General features: G+C 36.5%; 2 protein-coding genes across 4 annotated transcripts; both read left to right on the top strand.

Moving 5' to 3' along the window:
* The first annotated feature begins 643 nt into the window (after positions 1-643).
* Positions 644-5,209, top strand: LOC104115436 (SKP1-like protein 1A). Its single transcript, XM_009626066.4, has 2 exons — positions 644-1,179; positions 4,851-5,209. The coding sequence occupies exons 1-2, from the start codon at positions 892-894 to the stop codon at positions 5,022-5,024; spliced, it is 462 nt and encodes a 153-aa protein (XP_009624361.1). The 5' UTR covers positions 644-891; the 3' UTR covers positions 5,025-5,209.
* A 2,224-nt stretch (positions 5,210-7,433) lies between these two features.
* Positions 7,434-14,654, top strand: LOC104103487 (uncharacterized). 3 transcript variants are annotated; one of them, XR_011411450.1, is made up of 15 exons: positions 7,434-7,839; positions 9,175-9,312; positions 9,546-9,627; positions 10,334-10,410; positions 10,702-10,802; positions 11,467-11,575; positions 11,920-12,036; positions 12,122-12,207; positions 12,347-12,413; positions 12,869-12,947; positions 13,214-13,305; positions 13,426-13,569; positions 13,686-13,751; positions 14,192-14,263; positions 14,355-14,654. XR_011411450.1 is itself a non-coding variant. In XM_070187229.1 (14 exons), the coding sequence occupies exons 1-13, from the start codon at positions 7,708-7,710 to the stop codon at positions 13,719-13,721; spliced, it is 1,260 nt and encodes a 419-aa protein (XP_070043330.1). In that variant the 5' UTR covers positions 7,434-7,707; the 3' UTR covers positions 13,722-13,751; positions 14,192-14,654. The 3 variants fall into 3 exon arrangements, 2 of the variants coding, with proteins under 2 accessions (XP_070043330.1, XP_070043331.1); XM_070187229.1 differs by having other exon boundaries at positions 14,192-14,654; XM_070187230.1 differs by lacking the exon at positions 7,434-7,839 and adding an exon at positions 7,867-9,092 and having other exon boundaries at positions 14,192-14,654.
* Positions 14,655-19,785: the final 5,131 nt, after the last annotated feature.

Below are 19,785 nucleotides of genomic sequence, written 5' to 3'. Positions count from 1 at the left end.
ATGGGCTCGATAATGATATCGAGCTGATTCCTCGATCGCTCTTGGAGCTCGAGGCTTGTATGTACTATCCTCGGAACTCGTCTCAAGCTCTCACTTCGATCGCTTACCATTCGAGCTCGAACAAACGTACGGAAGGCCAAAATCTATTTCGACCGTATACATTGTGCAAGTTCATAGTTGATTCTATTGCAACTTTTTGGTTACAAATTATTGAATTTGTGAGTTCAATAATCTAGTGATTTTATGTGATACAAAAATAACAATATACCCATTATATTTTCACAAATGGGGTTTGAGAAGAGTAGTATATATGCAGACCTTACCTTACATGGTGAAGATAGAGAAACTGTTTTTGGTATACCCTTGCCTCAATAAAAGCAAAATCACAGCAGTTATGACAATAATTTTATGTGATATTTAAGCAAAATTGAGTGATATTTTATTACAAAAATTAGTCTAGTAACTTTTTGTGATGCTTAAATAATTTTGAATTTTTTTTATTAAAATAATTTAGTAATTCCAGTACATTTTTGAGTCAGCAGGTTTGAAATATGTGGAATTTATTACATGTATATACATATATTAATTTGTTTTTTTGCATACCCTTTTTTTTTAAAAAGTGGTTTGCAAGTTGACCCTCATCACTTGGCAAATGGGATTGGGAATGGAGTAACATTTTAATCCCCCGAAAAAGGCTTCCCAAATCCCAATTTTATAATTTTCCCATTTCTCAATTATTCACGGATCTTAGCCTGACCCGTAAACCTTATATAAAAGGTGCCCCTATCATTAGCTGTAGCATTCTCTTTCTCTCGGCTCTATTCGCTTCGTCCGAGTGTTGTTAGGGATTGTAAATTCGTTTTCCAATTCACAATTCCTCTTTACTGAAAAATGAAGATGATCGTATTGAAGAGTTCCGACGGCGAAACCTTCGAGGTAGAAGAGTCAGTTGCCGTAGAGTCGCAGACAATCAAGCATATGATCGAAGACGACTGCGCCGACACCAGCATCCCTTTACCTAACGTGACGAGCAAGATCTTAGCTAAGGTGATTGAGTACTGCAAGCGCCACGTGGACGCCGCCTCTAAGACGGAAGATAAGTCCGTCGAGGACGATCTCAAGGCTTTCGATGCTGACTTTGTCAAAGTTGACCAGAGTACCCTCTTCGATCTCATCCTGGTCTGTATCTCTTTATTTTGATACTGCTGTTTATACTAATTTTTGAATTTCGTGAAGATTATTATGTGTATCTTACTTAATTCATCTAGGGTTCTGAGTAAGACCGTTAAATCCGTTGAATAGGTACTTATAAGTCATTTTAAATATGTATGAAGAAAGAGTTTTAAGTTATATGCACTGATGGTCACTTATTAGGTAATTACATGTAAATCTCTTGATAAACATTTATTAGTAATCTGATAAAATTGGTAACTAGCAGCTAAACTGCTATCAATAGTTTAATGTTCACTGATAGTGTAAAAAATCTTTATCACGGTCTTTAAAGAGGTTATCTGGAGATGTTTGGAGGCAAAAGGTATGCCGGTTTCCTGGTTTTGCGCTCAGCCCTTTCTTGTTTGCCCCGGCGATGGACGCACTAACACACCATATTCAAGGGGAGGTGCCATGGTGTATGTTATTTGCCGACGACATAGTTGTGATTGATGAGATGCGAGCCGGTGTTAACGAGAGGCTGGGGGTTTGGAGACAAACCCCTGTCTAAGGGTTTCAAGCTATAAGACGGCATACCTGGAGTGCAAGTTAGCGTTGAGCCGAGGGAAGCGGGCGTATATGTGAGGCATGAATCACAGGTCATCCCAAGTAGAGTTAGTTTCAAGTACTTTGGGTCGGTTATCCCGTGGGGAGGGGAGATCGACGAGGATGTCACACTCCGTATTGGGGTGCGGTAGATGAAGTGGAGGTAAGTATCCGGAGTCCTGTGTGAAAGAGAGTGCCACCGATACTCAAAGATAGGTTTTATAGAGCGGTGGTTAGACCGGCCATGATGTATGGGGTTGAGTGTTGGCCTTTTAAGAGCTCACGTATCGAGAAGATGAAAGTAGCAGAAATGAGGATGTTGAGGTGGATGTGCAGGCACACTAGGATGAATAAGATTAGGAATGATGATATTCGGGAGAAGGTGAGCGTGGCTCTCATTGATGACAAGATGTGGGAAGCGAGGCTCATATGGTTTGGGCACGTACATAGGAGAAGCCCAGATGTTCCGGTAAGGAGGTGTGAGCGACTGGCTTTGGAAGGCACGAGAAGAAGTAGATGGCGGCCTAAAAAGTATTGAGGATAGGTAATCGGTCAGGACATGGCGAGGCTTCAGATTTTCGAGGACATGACAGCGAGGCTTAGATAGTTCAGGCACGTACAGAGGAGAAGCCCAGATGCTCCGGTAAGAAGGTGTGAGCAGCTGGTTTTGGAAGGCACGAGTAGAGATATAGGACGTCATAAGAAGTATTGGGGAGAGGTGATCAGGAAGGACATGGCGAGGCTTCAGATTTCCGAGGACATGGCCCTTGATAGAAAGCTGTGGAGGTCGAGTATTAGGGTTGTAGGTTAGTAGGTAGTTGAGTCTTTTTCTACTTTGTACCTTTCGTTTTTTATAGTACCGGGTCTATTTAATGGATATCGCTTTTGCGTTTCATTTATTTTCTGATTTTTATGATGCTGTTATTATTCCTATGGTATCTGTTGGTGGTACTGATATTGTCTCTTTTCATCTTCTTGAGCCGAGGTTGTTTCCTCTACTCCCTCGGGGTAGGGGTAAGGTCTGCGTACACACCAACCTTCCCAAACCCCACCAGTAGGATTTTACTGGGTCGTCGTTGTTGTTGTCGTCAGTATATATAACTTAAATCCATGAAAAGTTTGTAGGGAAAGAGAACTATGTGGCTCCTCTAGTAATAGTTCCTTATAAATGAAAATTGTTGGAGTGTTATTTGGCTTGATTGTTTCCTTACTTTTTTGTTTGGGCCTTGTGGATTGGTAGTTGTGTAAACTATCAGTATTAGATTTGTGTCATCAGCTTTGCAATTTTTGATATTTTTGTTTATGTGTGGATTTATAGAAGTTTGTTAATGCACATTCATTATTTGCATAAATATTGGCACGAGATGATTTAAATGGAGTAACGTGGTCACTGAGGATTCATATAGCCGATTTCAAGCTGTTTGGGGCAGAGGCATATTTGTTGTTGTTGATGCACCTTCTACTTTTGGCTTCCATTGCCTGTGTTCTTGGCATTTATTTGCTGCAGGCTTAGCTTCTACTCTAGTCTGCACCTGTATAAGCTTCATGGGTAATATATATTGTATAAATATAATCAATCAACTATGCTTCAATCCCAAACTAGGCAAGGTCGTCTACATCATTCCGCCTTGGCATTTATTTGCTGCCTCAATTTTCATAGGGTGAGCTTCTACTCTAGTCTGCACCTGTATAAGCTTCATGGGTAATATGTATTGTATAAATATAATCAATCAGCTATGCTTCAATCCCAAACTAGGCAAGGTCATCTACATCATTCCGCCTTATTCAAGTCCATGACATTTCAATACGTAGTCACTCTGTTGCGGTATGCAACTAACTGCAGTTGGTTTTTAGGTGTTATTTGATGCGTTTGAACTAATGAAATAAATTTTGACCGCTTCTTTTGATAGTCTCTTATTTCTGGTAGTCTTCTTCTCCCTTTTTTCATGTTTGCTTAGTTAAAACTTAAAAGTGTATTATTATAGTGAATAATTTCCATGGCTCATTCTAAAACAATGGGTAAGAAGATATGCTTGTAAGTGTAAAGAAGATATGTTTGAGCCTTAGAGCCGGTTTGGTACTGATTATGAGGTGACGCGTACACCAGGCCCATATTGGGCTGAGTGTTACCATTTTGTGGCGACGCATGCACTTGGCCTCATTATTGGGCTAAGTGATTATAATAGGCGCTTGGGCAGGATCTGCTCTGCCGAAGGCTGTCATGCCAGCAATGGGCGCATGCATAGTGTTTTATATATGTGCTTGATGGCAGTAATGCCAGGCACCCGTATAGTGCTAAGTGTAAATACTATCGATGGATCCATTGTGATAGTGTTGATTTACGTGTATACTTGACATGTAGGCATAGAGATATACTGTCCTCATGCTAACTGGCAATTGACCTGCTTTATCCGTGTTGGGTTTTAAGCTGTTATACTTGAAAGCATGTCTAAATTCCTGAAATGAGAACGAGCTGTACTTGACATTATTGATTTACTGTTTCTACGGTTTATCCAGTATTTTCTGAACTGTTATCGGTTATTGGTACTGGCATTTGACTGTTCTGAGCTCGTATTTGTATAAATTAACTACCCAATATTCTTTTATTTAATATTCAGATTAAGAAATTTGGATGCTTAAGACTATAAGGATAAACTTGAAGCTAGATCCACTCGCGCGGACATGTCAGTGTCTACTAGTCTGTAATACCTGTAGAACTTGTAGTCATACTTAGTTTGTTACCTTTCAGGAAACAAGTGTTAGTTTGGACATTCCTGTAGCACGGTTTGTTTACATGTTTGATATCCCTCTCTGTTCCACTCCCTGAGTTCTTGCTTGCCTTTTGAATCCTGTTGACTGTTGAGTGGCTGACAATTTCTTTTATGTGTTTCCTTTTATATTGGTCTTACATTTCCTTTTAATTATTGCTATTATATTTGCTAGTTGATGAGTTACAAGGAGCATCCCATCTAATATCTAGTTCTCTCAACTTACCTGTATAGAGATTTGGGTATTACCTTTTTTTTGTTGAGTGCTTTTAGAGGTTAAGTTTACATTGCAGTTGCAGTAAATTGTTTGTTCTTATCTTTTTACAGGCTGCCAACTATTTGAACATAAAGAGCTTGCTTGATCTGACATGCCAGACAGTTGCAGACATGATCAAAGGGAAGACCCCGGAGGAGATCCGTAAGACATTCAACATTAAGAATGACTTCACTCCTGACGAAGAGGAAGAAGTCAGGAGAGAGAATGCCTGGGCCTTCGAGTGAATTCGAGTCTGTTAAGCGGCGTCAATATTCTGCTGATAGATTTGCAATATCTTAGTAGATGTTATAAACAATCTTTTATATTAGTAAATATGTGACTGTTGTTTCTCGGATCTTTGACTTTGTCAGTTGAAGGGAGACAGTTGAACCTCTTTTGCCTTTTATGCCATGGTTTCTTGTGTCCTAAATTGAAATTGAAGATAAAATCATGTTGGTAATTGATCTCCATTGTCCTTGAAGCCTAATGTGTCAGACAGACTCAGTTTGTGAGTTTGAGTGTGACTAAGAGATGGAGAAGTCCATTTTGGTGGCGATATGGTGATGGTTTTTGGCAAACATGTCCATAAGGAGAACAGACGAGGCTTGTCATGGATAGGAGTCACATACAATAAGTTTGAGCCTTATGTATTATTTGCGAGAATTTCTTTTCTCCGGCTGCACATTTTTACTTGGGTGTAGCGGGATTATTTGTTAGACTGTCTTCTCCGTTCCTATTATGTGACGGTTTCCATGATCGTTATGGATTCTGCTAGCAACATTACCCGGCTGTGGCAGGAGATTGGCTAGGTCTTATATTACTGTAGCCTTATTCAGTGACTATCTTCATGCCATTATGTCTCCATTTTCCTTCTACTTCAGCGGCCGTGATTGTTTAAGAATCAAGTAGCTTGATCACCACTATAGCTACTTAATGTATATGTGATGCATTCTTTCTTAAAAAGCTCAAAGCAACTCTCTTAAACAGGTCATAGATTTGATGAACCTATTCAAGTTCCCATGTTTTGTTTATCCTATTTCATCAGATCTGAAATGTAGGAGTATATGCTTTTTGATGAACATTCAAGTTCCCATGTGTTGTTTATCTTATTTCATCACATCTGAAATGTGATATGCTTCTAAAGGATGAAACTGATATAGACAGTTCCAAGTATCTTTTTCTTTTCCAATTTGGCCATCATCTGCTATAACTTGTGAGTTACAACTCTATTGTACATCAGTTGAGGCATCACTTTTTGCAGTGTTAATGTTTTTTGCTGGTTTCATTATCATATAGCGGTGCCACCGTATCTCGTTCTAAGGGGAATGCAAACATTCTACAAAGTAAAAGAGATTGAATAGGAAAAAGAAAATACCTTGCCAATCCTACTTTATATGACACTTCCCTTTTTAGCTTGTCCAAAAAAAGGAATAGTAACATATTTTTCTCTTGAAAATTACTTAATATTAGCATCTATATTTCATCCTTAATGACATGATCTGTTGGATATCAACTTGGTGGAAAAGTTAATATTTTAACAAGGAGAGAAAATAAAAAGACATTTAAAAAAAAAATATTTTGATATTTTGTATATATTTGATTTACCTGTCCATACATAATAGTATTATTGATGTGTCACAAACTAAAGAAAGAAAATGGAAAGGAAGAAGAAAAAATGACGCAAACCATGATAACCTTTCGGAAAAGAAATCCGTCCTTGTCCAGTGTAATGTACAAGAGTCAATTTGTTGGACTAGGAATTGTCTTTCAAAGCTATCAAATAAAATAAAATAAGTACAAATTATAATAGCATCTTTTTCTTTTTGTTCCTTTTGTGGAGACTTTTGTTTCAACAAACTAATAATAGGAGTAGAAGAAAGAACAAACCCAACTCATTAACTGGATTAGAATTTGTAACAATGACTGTCTGGTGAATGTTTTGCTTAAAAAGAAAGGTTAATCAATTTGTTTGGTTAGACTCGGGGAGTATACCGAAGTATAAAGTAATGGAAAGTTATTAAGGAGATTTTATAACCAATTACTCTCTGGCGTGTTGTCTAAACAGAATATTTAAGAAAGAAAGACTTTTCAAATGTATTATTTATTGTAAGTCGTAGATATTTATTTAATTATAAATTTATTTCATTAATGTTAAAATAAAAAATTTAAAATTAAATCATTTTCAGGAAGATGAGACAAGTTAGTACTCTCTCCGTCCCATTTGAACTATCGCTTAGCTCAAACAATTTATTCCAAAATAACTGTTACTTTAGGATTTCAAGATTAAATTTATTAATTATTTTCAACTATACCTTATTATTAAGGAGTTGTAGCTCTTTTCTTTCGTTATAAAGTAAGAGTAAGGTTTGCGTACACTTTACTCTCTCAGACTTTATTTGTGTGATTTCACTGGTTTGTTGGTGTTATTGTAGCAACTCTTTTTAATACTGCCCAATTTTTAAAAGTATTTAATAAGAATAGCTTAGTAAAGTATACCTTTGTATTTTTAAGTGGACGTGAAAAGAGTTAAAACGGGAGTATGAATTATTCGATGAAATTGAGGGAGAGAAATGAGTGAAAATGGACATTAAATGAAAAATGATTGGTCAAAATTAGAATATAAAGTGATGATTTTCACCAATGACAAGTCCCCACCCTCAAGTTCAAACGCATCAAACAAGCATAAACCATATGTCCCTTCTCTCTCTCTCTCTCTCTCTCTTCGTTTCTTCAACCAAACTCCAATCTGTTGTCAGTTGAGTTCGATCAAATCCATTATCCTTAATTTAAATTTTATACTATAGTATTATTTATACATACAACTCACAGCCTTAAAATCCTGAACCGTACCTTTGCGTCTCTAACACTAACAAAAGAGGTGCAGTTTCATATATACTTGGGGAAGTGGAGTGAGTTGGCAGCTAAAAAATGGCAGAAAATCAGCCATTATTACGAAGCGACGATAACGAAGTGGTGCGTGAAAGTGAAGGAACTGAAAGGAAAAGTACAGCTTCTGCTCGTGTTGTTTCTCTCGATGTTTTTAGAGGCCTTTGCGTTTTTGTAAGGACTTCTTTTTCTTTTCTTTTTTTACGTTTCTGGAACAGAGTTTGTTTAATTATGAGAGAACCTATTTAGATTAGGCCTAGAATAACCTTCAAATGTTTTTTTTTTACTTTACGAAGAGAGATAATCAATAAGCACTTGAACCAAATTCAAACTTGTCTTATAGTAGGAAGCTATGATATTGTAATTTATGCACTTTGAATTTGTGATAAAGCTGTCAACTCAAAATTCATTTTCCTTTCTAAAAAAACCCTTTTGGATATATTGATCTTGCGAATTTCATATGCATGTTATGATTTAGGCAGATTGAAAGATTTTCCTTCTTTTAACTTCTCGGGAATATCGGGGCCTGACGTTAGTTTAGTTCGTACCTTTGCTTTGTGTCTTTTTCCGCTTTATACGTTCTTATTGGCTGTCGAGAAAACTACTGAAAAAAAGAGACGTGAATTTTTAGTTTTGTTTTCCCTTGGCACTTCATTTTATCCCAAGTTGTTTAAGATTGAAAGAGTTAGCAACTACTAAATATGTTGAAGAGTGTGCTTAGTTTTCTTTCGGATACGAAGGCATGTGGGTATGCAGCTCTAGGAATGCTGTGGGGGGGTTATCATGTAGCACACAATTCCACTCGCTCAGTTCTCGATATTGAGCACGCGTAAGCAGTGAATTAGTGGAGTTTCGTTCTACATTGATTAAGTTAGCAGCCAGTGGGAGTAGAATACCATCGCATCAATGTACTTTCATGAGAGTCGAAGACAATACACTGCCAACAAGATGGAAAGTCCCCTGTTAAACTGCAAGTACTAATGTGCACTCATATTGGCCAAAGTTGAAGAGAAGAAAATGGTAGAGATATTTAGCATGGTGCTCATGAAAGCCATCACTTTATTAACGGAACATTTTGATTCCCTTTTCTATCTCATCCTCCCCTGGCTGTAGTTCACAAAAGGGTCAACTCAAGTATCTTATTTCGAAACAATCTCTCAAGTCGAACCTCGATACCACATTCTTAAAAAAGATATGGCCATCTCCCGAAATTCCCTAACCAATTCGTGCTTATAATGACACCACTTACTTGCAGGCATCCCTAAATGTGAATGGTATTCCAAGTGGTTTATGAAGATCTTGAACTACTCAACCCCGTACTTTAAGGTTTTGGATTGAATGTGTAGTGTCTTTAGCATTTTAACTAACCATACTCCACATCAGTGAGATCTTGTTGCACACGTTTAACGGATTTTCTATTTACAAGAGTAAGTTCTTCTCTTTTCCTTTTTCCTAGTAGAAATTTCTCCACTTCTCAACTTTTGACTTTAATTTGTTTGCTGCACTCAGCTTATGATGCTTGTGGATTATGCTGGTTCTGTTTTCCCAAGCATTGCTCATTCCCCGTGGAATGGTGTCCGCTTGGCAGACTTTGTAATGCCTTTCTTCCTCTTTGTTGTTGGAGTTTCCCTGGCAATTGTAAATAAGGTATCTATACTTTGATCTTCAGATAAAATCGTGGACATAAACCTTATCATTATTAAAATTATAGGCTTATGAATTATGACACATTGTTCCCGGAATTGCATGGGTGATATCCTATCCCCTGTGCTGGCAATATCCAGTTAACTAAATCATCTGAATAAGATCATATTATGCCTGTCATCAGGTGATTGTTTACCTTGGCACAGGCTGAACTTTTTCCTCTTTCGAAACTGCAGATAGTTGTAGACAGAACAAGGACAACCTTGAAAGTTGTGATTAGGACATTGAAACTATTTCTCCTTGGTGTTTTCCTGCAAGGTAATTTTGCTCACTGGAATTTGTAAAATGAATATTATAATTCACTACGAGTACAAGCCTGTATATGTCTTTCAAAATGGATCTTCCACTCTTCTTATATTATGGCAAATGAGTGCGTTCTAAATTTGTGGCACAACTAGATAAAATACTACTCCTGGTTCTAACAAGCAAAACGAAGCTCAATGATGACACGTTTTTTCTTCTTGAGAAATTGCCCCTTTAAAAGCCTTCCACGATGGACGTCAAACATCAAGTGAAAGAGAGATGCTTAATCGACAAGAATGTACATAATTAAAACATGTGACAACACACAGATACACATAATGTTACTGGGGCATAATTAGGCATCAGCTTGATGTTTTACATTCAAGTTAAGCCTGATGAGTAGACAATGTTCAGAGTGAAGATACTGTAGTTAAATTCCTGAGAGATAAAGCATCACCGGAAGAAAGTCAAAATTGAAGATTGTAGCCTTGTAGGTTACCAAGTAACATAACAGAAAACATTTTCTAATATATGCTTTTTCGCTAGAATTCAAATTGTTGGATTCTTTTTTACTTTACGCCTGGAGGGCTTTCCTGTTTTGCTCTTGATGACCTTTTCTATTGTCTTCTGATTTCGTTCGAAGCATGTCGTTTTCTTGTATGACATATCTATACTTGAATGCTGTTGGAGAATTACTAATTCCACGTTTGCTTCGTTTCAGGGGGTTACTTGCATGGGATAACTGGTTTGACCTATGGTGTAGATATCGAAAAAATGCGATGGATGGGAATCTTGCAGGTACAACTGATACTATGTTTACGACTATTCTGCCACTGTAGTATCAGATGAATAGAATAGCTACAAGAGAAGTACCGTTTCAGTTTCACTAGCATTGCCAGTCATGCTGATTCTCCGAGAGAAACGTCCTAACCTGGTTTCCCTGATCTTTATTAAGAGATCGTCATGTTTAGAAGCATTTCTAATCACTAGATGGTCAATAAATAGGCGCAGAATAAAGAACTTATGCATGTAACCCGTTCATATCAATTTCTGGTTCAGAATATTATACATTTCTTTTCATTTATCCAGAGGATAGCTGTTGGATATATTGTAGCAGCTTTGTGCGAGATATGGTTTCCATGTCAATGGATGAAAAGAGTCACCATTCTCAGCAATTATATTTGGCAATGGTAAGATGACTAAATCCCTGATTTTCAGGTGCATGTTTAGTCTGTAAAACTAATGTGGATAACTTTTTTGATTGTGCAATTGTTAGGAGTAATACATATATCTTCTGTTTCATCATCGTGAAGGTATTGCTTTGAAAACTGAAAAAATAGACCAAATATCTTAACAAATTGATTTTATATTCCTTTTGATAAATGGCATACATTTAGATAAACCAAGAGCTTTAACTATTCATATTGTGCTGAGAACAAAATCTTAGTAACAAGCAGATGACCACAACTTAATGGAACCATAAATACATCATATTATCATTACTAGGAACTTCATTTAACCATTATGAAAGAACCAACTTCTCATAAGTAGGGGATTGATCTCTTCTAAATTTGATAAACATCTGTGCTCGTTGCTGGTGGAAGTCAAACCCATGACATATTGGTACGAGGTCTCAACCTAACTATCTGGACCAGGCTCATTGGCTATTAACCAGTAGATTGAGCAGGCAAAACAGAAGAATTTTGTAAGTTTTAATTGGAAAACTAATATGAGTCCAACTGCAATGATATTGGCATATTCTTGTTAAAGATGTTCATATTTTGTAGTATTGTTGATTGTCCTATATGGTTATCTTTGTTTATAGTTTTATATAACATTTTACTTCATTTGTAGGGGTATCGTGTTCCTATTGTCTGCTATACATAGTGGGTTGTTATATGGTTTGTATGTACCTGATTGGCAATTCAGTGTGCCGCGGTCAACTGGCAGCAGCATTTATGAGGTTAGCAGCTGTTTGCTTTTCTTTTCCCCTTAATCTGAACTAGATTCTGGAAACAATTCCAGGGGCTCCAAGCAAAAACATTAAGAATTCAATAGGGTGTGATCAGTCGTTACTGCTTTGAGTGATAATAGTAATATTTCTCTACCTTTTATTCAGCATGTAAAGGACTTGCTCATAATCGAAAACTCTTTTCATCAGTTGTTATCCTATAGAAGCTTTAAAAATGACTATTACCAGTCATCACTGCTTTGTGTGTGATCAGTACTCTTCCCAATTGAGTTAGAGCACTTTTTCTATCAGTAATATATGTAATATAAGATGTTAACTTTTGGCGCCACTTTCAGGTAAAATGTTCTGTTAGAGGTGATTTTGGACCGGCATGTAATTCTGCTGGAATGATTGATCGCTATATTCTTGGAATGGATCACCTCTATGCAAAACCTGTATATAGAAATATGAAGGTAACTTTGTACTGGACTGCAAAGCTGGAACTCTTATATCCAGACCTCACAGTTAATCCCTCGTGACTAGTATTATTGTTCATAGGAATGCTATGGATCCAACAATACTAGAGCTTCCTCGACTATGCCTTCTTGGTGTCATGCCCCTTTTGATCCTGAAGGCATTTTGAGGTAACAAATCCATCATTATTCTTCACCCTTGGATTCTCTCATGAATTGTACTACTTATTTAGTAATATCATGTTCTTCATTTCATGAATTATCTACTTTGTTGCTTAACACCTTTTACCGTTGGTAATCTTTTTTGCAGTTCACTAACAGCTGCTGCTGCATGCATCATTGGACTCCAATACGGTCACATACTTGTTAAATTTCAGGTAAGCCATGTGGTAATGCTAGCTGACTGATTTACCTCTGTTAGGTGCTCTATTTTTTTGTCCCAAGCTTTGGAAATGTTAGGAAAGGTTATTTCAGGAGAAGTCGTGGAAATGCTTTAAGCTCTCAAGAAATGATTTTACTTTGTGTTGGTTCCGATTAGATGGCTTTATCAGTGAAATATATTGATCTACGTAAGTGCTGGTTTCCTAAAAGAGTTTTCTGGAAAGAAGTACTACAAGAGTTGTGTTAGATGATTATGCTTTTAGAATCTTATTGGTCCTGTGGTAATTGGTTATCACTAGTAAATTAGCTATATAGGAGAATATCATGATTTCAGAATGAAGGGAAATCTGTCACTACTGTTCGGTGGTGTATATTTAGCTACAGAGAATGATCCAGAGTACCTTAATGCCAGATATGTCACTGATAGATGTAATTTATATGACTGTTTCAGGATCATAAAGAACGGCTATGCAGTTGGTCCGTCCTCTCACTTGCACTTCTTGTAGTTGGTTTGTTCCTTGCTTTCATAGGTATGTCTTTCTTACTTTTAGATACTAATGCATAATCACCTGGACTATCATAGACAAACCAGAAACCTTTGGTTTCCAATTTACGATATATACTCTCTGTCTTTAACTTTACCATATTTTAGATCTCCCTTCCCTAAGAATATAAGATTAGTTCATGCTCTAGTTGTGCTGATTCCCTTAATCAATGTAGGAAATTATCAATTCGATTCAAGAAAAATATGATTCTAGTCACTATGAAATGTGAGATTAATTTCTTTTCCTTTCAGGCGTGCCATTAAACAAATCGTTATACACGATAAGTTATTTGCTGGTAACCTCAGCTGCTGCTGGAATCACATTCTGTTTGCTATATATGCTGGTAAGTTTTGAAAATAAAACCCTCTCTCCGGTATCTCTTTGGCTTAATATAATCATCACCTATTGCTATCATTCTGATTTAAAATTCATTTAACAGTCGTGTGAATCTTATGAACTTTAGGTGGACATTTATGGTTGGAGGCGCTTGATGTTTATTCTTGAGTGGATGGGAAAGCATTCTCTTAGTATCTTTATTCTCATAACATCAAATATAGCTGTGATTCTAATTCAAGGATTTTATTGGCGAGATCCACGTAATAACATTGTAAGTGTTGATTTAGTTCACCAATTTTCAAGGAGAAAAAGATCTATGCCCCTATTTTATTGATTTTTGTCTAGAAGAATAACGCAAGCCTGCTTTTGCTGAATTTTCTTGAATAGGTTCGTTGGCTTGTGACACAATTTGTACAGAAATGATATCCCGGCTTCATGAGTTCCCTCACACAAGTAAGGATATATTCCTTCTTATTAAGTTGGATCCACAGAAAGCATCAAGTGATTTATAAAACGGATAATAGACAATGCACGAAATATCTATTAGTTTCTATTATCTATCCAGTGCCTCGGCGTAGATACTAAAATAGAGTTACTATTCCAAAACAAAAACAAACAACCTGCTTCAAGATTGTCTCCACATCCGGATTGTTTATTACTAGTAATATCTACCAAAGAATGGCAAGCCACTCTTTGTTGACACAACTTAAATGTAGAGGTATATAATCTTACCTGCAAACTCACATAAATTCATGGGAAAATACATAAGTTGCTCTCTAAAGTTGTCCGGAGAAGTCATTTACACCTTAAATTTACGGATTACCTATTCTTGTTTAAAGTGAAGTTAGATCAATGATGGTTGCTGACACACAGTGGTGTCTCTGTATTAACAGGTTCCTTTCTCTGCACAATACATGTCAAAAAGTTCAAGAGCACACCAGTATTTGTGAAGTGATCAGATTCAGGTATCTGCATTATTGCTTGTACTAGTGACTCATTATTCAATGCTAGCAGTCATGGTTATTCAGGTGCTTCAACCTGGTCTCCATTTTCCAGTACTTGTACCTGTGACTTTTGTGTAGAAAGGATATTGATTGAGACTTCTCTAAGATACCCTGCTGCTGAGGTGATGAAGCAGTGCAGCAGCAAGCATCTATAACTGTACACAGTCACAGTGACAGAAATATTTTCTCCTGTAGTGATAAATGATGACAGATTTGTCCATTAGATAAGCAAATACTTCTTTGTCAGGAGCAGTTTCCTTGAAAACAATACTTGGCTTAAGCTTCTGACAGAAATGATGTAAGTAAAAGAAGCTAACTTATATCTATAATATAATACTGCTATTCTTATTAATGTTGATCAATGAAGACGCTGGTATTTGAGCCCCTGCTTTAAGACAAAAATTGATCATTCTTTGAATATGAAATAGAACTCTTTTCCTTGATAGCCTTCAGTTGTTGGTTATTGAAAGAGCACTCTCTAGAATATCCTATTTTTTCCACATTGAAAGAGCACTCTCTACGTTTCATATACGATTTATAACAAACCCCGACATGTCTGAAATTGAGGCTTAATAGTTTTTTTTTTTTTTTGGTAAGAGGGGAAACTCGCAGCCGCTTCAACCTCTGATGAGCACTTTGTGCGCATTGGGGAAACCTCCCCCTGGGTAATAGCCTGCAAACCACACAAGGGATGTAAACCGCACTAGGCAAATCATGTACGACATGCTCAACCCAGAAGGTATTGGGGGGGGGGGGGGGGGGGGGAATCGATCCTAGGTCATATGTATAGATGACCGCCCTCCAAACCAACTGGGCAACCCGAAGAATTTATTTAATAGTTATTGTTATTATATGTGTATGACCCACTTTTGATGCAATAAGTGAAGTTTGGTGCTTCTTGAGCAAGACTCTCTATTTCCACAAGGATATGGTGGTAAGGTCTGTATTCATACCACCCTCCCAAGATCCTACTATATGGGATTATACTGAATACTTCCTCCATTTTAATTTATGTGAATTCATTTGACCGGGCACGGAGTTTAAGAAAAGAGAGAACACTTTTGAACTTGTGGTGTAAAATGAGCCACATATATTTTGTGTGGCTATAAATCATTGTATAAAGGTAAATTGTTTCCAAATAAGGAAAGGGGTCATTCTTTTTGGCACAGACTAAAAAGGAAATAGGTTCACATAAATTGAAACAAAGGGAGTATGTTATTGTTATTGTTGAGTGCAGGGTGGGGCTGTCAAGTCCAGTGTCGGGCCAAGGGTAAGGCTGCTAAAGCAGCTGCTTTGGGCCTCATAATTTTTGGGGCCCCAAATTTTTCTAATAGGTTATATATTAATTTATTTTTAGAAGAATATTTAGTGCTTTAAATGAGAAAGTACAAATTTTCATAGTAGAAAAGTACGATTAAATTGTTGATCATTGAGAAAAAATATCTTTTTGGGAATCACTCTCTAGACCATAAATTGAGAAAGGATTCGATTATTAACTCATAACTCAAAAAAGGTTAAAACTTTAATGCCCTCCCACAACTTGTATATCTCAAGAGAAATTAAATGGATTAGATAAAATTATTAATAATTTTGCATATGAAAAACTAGAAATACAGAATTTAAATGAAATTATATATGATTTTTTTCTTTTATATAAAAAAAAGAGTATCTTGTTGAATTTTTGCTTTAGGCCTCTATATTTATTGAGCCGCCCCCGGTCAACTCTTGTGTTTTATTGAGGGAAAAAAGATTTGTTTGTTTTCATGTTCCTTTCCATTATTCCGTATACATTACACAGCGGGGCAAGTGGGCAGAAAGCCAGAAACATGCACCATCGCTTTTCAAGAATCAGAATGCCAGATATTCAGATACTCCAGATGGATAAGACAATGTCATACACTACATAATAGCTCCAAAAAGAAATTAAAAAACGAAACAAGTGACTCCAATTTCCTTATAAGGAAAATTGTTGATGCCGTTAACTAATTATATACAAAGCGGCTACCAGCCTTCCCTTACTTTGTTCAATCTCCCCCATTCTCCTACTATTACCACACGAAAAATTGAAAATTGTCTTGAATTGTTGTTTTATGGCCTTAAAACACCAAATAAGAGAAATGGTTATGGCAAAACAATGACTATTGTTCATTAGGTCGTTTCTGAAGAGACAACAAAATTTAGAAGATTTGGAGTTGTTGCCCTAATTCATGAAGATGACGTGGACATTAACACACGAATAATTAGAATCATCTTGAATTCTTGTTTTATAATCCTAAAACACCAAAAAACAAGGAACGATCATAGCGAAACAATGACTATTGTTCATTAGGTCGTTTCTGATAGACTAATAAAATTTTAGGCGATTCGAGGTTGGTCGCCCGAATTCATGAAGATAGCGTGGACATTATCACGCGAAAAATGGAAATCGTTTTGAATTCCTGTTTTATGACCCTAAAACACTAAAAATTGAGGAACGGTCATGGGAAAACAATGACTATTGTGCATAAGGTCATTTCTGATGGGCCCGCAAAATTTTTGGTGATTCGGGGTCGTTCACCCGAATTCATGAAGATGACATGGACATTAGCACATGAAAAATTAAAAATCGTCGTGAATTCTTATTTTGTGGCCTTAAAACGCCAAAAAATGAGGAACGGGCATAGCGAAGCAATGACTATTATTCATTAGGTCGTGATGAACCCACTGAATTTTAGGCGATTCGGGGCCAGTCGTCCGAATTCATTATGATGGTGTGGACACTAGCACACGTATAATTGGACATCGTCTTGAATTCCTGTTTTATGACCCTAAAGCGCCAAAATAAAGCGACCGTGCTAGAACTACGAGACTCGGGGAATGCCTTACACCTTCTCCCCGGTCAACAAAATTCCTTACCCGGGCTTTATTTTCGTACACCAATAATAATGGAGTCAAACCTTCCTTTGACTAGGTATTCAAATAAAAGGTGACTTGGAACACCCAAAAAATCAATTCTAAGTGGCGACTCTGTAAATAAAATAATCCCTACTCAAATTTGTCACTTTAATTGGAAAAACTCTTTAACACATAATAATCCATAATACATATCTTTTTGGGGGGGTATAAAAGGGGTGTGACAGCTCTGGCGACTCTGCTGGGGACAACCAGAATTCAAGCTTGTACATGTTGACGTTTATTTGGCTTTATTAATTTTGTATATACTGTGATTTTCTTTTTGGACCTAATGTGCTACTTGTTTGCTTTTTGTCGCTTTGATATTGTTGAACTGTACATTATAAATTGACTTTTCACGCACCCCCTCTGAGTTTTCTTGAAATTAAAATTGGGCATTTGCTTGACATAACCTGCTTTCTTTGAGATAGCCGAAATGCTTGCCATCCGGTGAAGGATTTTTTAGCCACACATATTTTAGGCGGGGAGCACTATCAGCTAAGCCGGAAAGCAATGCTACCGGTACGCTGACTCTCTTCGGCTCGAGTTGTCCGCTCGATTAAGCCAGTCTAGATACCTTCTCCATAAGGATTTAAACCTATAAGAACAAACATCATGTCGGATATCCCTAGTAGGTTTGCTTTATTTGCATCACGTGCATTTGACTTAGCAGGGGTCGGCGCATGGGCCGAGTTCTGTTTTAGGACAGGTGCCTTGTTGAGATCATTATGTCATGTTATGTGTTACTTGTTGCATTATTTGGGAGGCTTGCACGTTGAGCGACTTTAGCATAAATCAATTGAATGAACAAAAACAAATGATGTGGTCTAGTACATATGGTTTTTAAAGATTAATTTTTATTAAAAAATTAAAAAAAAAAGAAGAGAAAAATAGTTGTTTTGGCCGAACTACGCGGGGCTAATTCTCACCGGATGTGAGATACGTAGGCAAACCTCATCGGTTCCGGCCCCAATTTTTAAAAATTCAAAAATATTTTCATTTAATTCCTTCTTTAGATGTCTTTCCTTAGAAAATCCCAAATAAAAAAAAAATTAAAACCAAAAATATTTTCTTTCTTTTTAGAAGTCTTTCATTTGAAAAAGAAAATCAAATCAAAATCCAAAAATATATTTTTTTTCCTTCTTTAGAAGTCTTTTTTCGGATAAAATAAAATAAAAATCAAAATTCAAAAAAAAATATTTTCTTTCTTCTTTAGAAGTCTTTCTTTTAAAAATTCTAAAAAAAAAAAACATAAAAAGAAATATATTAAAAAAATTAAAATCCGAAAATATTTTCTTTACTCTTAAATAAATGTTTCTTTCAAAAATTTTCCTCCAAAAAGATAAAAATAAAAAACTCAAAACTCAAAAATATGTTGCTTTTTAGAAGTTTTCGTGGTTTGTTTAGTGTATGAGTAAAAAACATTAAGGAAAAAGGGTTAGTTTGTTTACTTTATTCTTGATCTTTCCTGAACTACGTAATGATCTGATTCATGCAGCGTCATGATACGTAGGCAATCTCCATCGGATTCGATCATAGCCATAAACAAATTGAGTGAAAAAATAAACCGAAAAAAAATTGAGTGAAAAAGAAAGAAAAGAGTGACAAAAAATAATAGAGAAAAACAAAGAGCGAAAAACAACAAAAAGAGAAAGAAAAAGAAAAAGAAATCAAGATATGAAAAAAAAATTCAAAAAAAAAAAGAAAAAGAAAAAGAAAAAAAGCCTCCTCAGATGGAATCAGTTCACCCATGTTGGTGAATCATATTCGAGCTTGTTTCAAAAGCTAATCAGGCTAGGTCTACTGCAGCCATTAGCCCCGAACCGGCCAAACCCTGAGTTCTTCTCGCACTGGGCTAATGCTAGATGTGAATACCACTCTGGAGCAGTGGGACATGATACGGAAGACTATTGGACTCTTAAGAGAGTAGTGGAAGACCTCATCGAGGCAAGGCAATAATGCTTAGGGATGAAGAGGCCCCTAATATGATGAATAATCCTCTGGCTACTCACTCCAATAGGCTAGTAGTCAGAATGATATGTGAAGATGAGGAATTTGATCCGACACTGAAGGCCATTGCAGCCATTGCCGAGACAGAAGAGAAGCCAAAAAATGGTCGCCAAGCCTGAAAGTCCCCCATCAGACGGGAGTTTCGTTAGCAAGTCTTGCTATCCTTTCTATGTTCGGATTATCTCAGGGTGTGATCCGGATGTTTTACTTTATTGTCTTACTTTCCAATGTAAACCCTTCTATCTTTAAAATTCAAAAGAAAACAAATAAAAAAATTAAAAATCAAATAAAATTAATATTTCGTTGTCTAAGAATGTCTCTTTTCTTAATTTTGTCACTTTTCTTATTCTTTTTTCAGTTCTCTTAATGCAGATTTTAATGACATGACATGCTTGCGGACTTCATGCCCAGATCCTAAAATGTTGTTAGACTTTGAAATAATGATTCAAGAGTCAGAATGCAATGAAGATATGTTTAAGAAAATAAAACAAAGAATCGGAACATCTAAAGGAAAATTGGCTCCAGATTGGAAAGATCCATCC

This window comes from Nicotiana tomentosiformis, chromosome 10, assembly GCF_000390325.3.
Source record: "Nicotiana tomentosiformis chromosome 10, ASM39032v3, whole genome shotgun sequence".
In the NCBI taxonomy this organism is placed as follows: Eukaryota; Viridiplantae; Streptophyta; class Magnoliopsida; order Solanales; family Solanaceae; genus Nicotiana; species Nicotiana tomentosiformis.
This window is presented reverse-complemented; position numbering and strand designations above follow the sequence as displayed.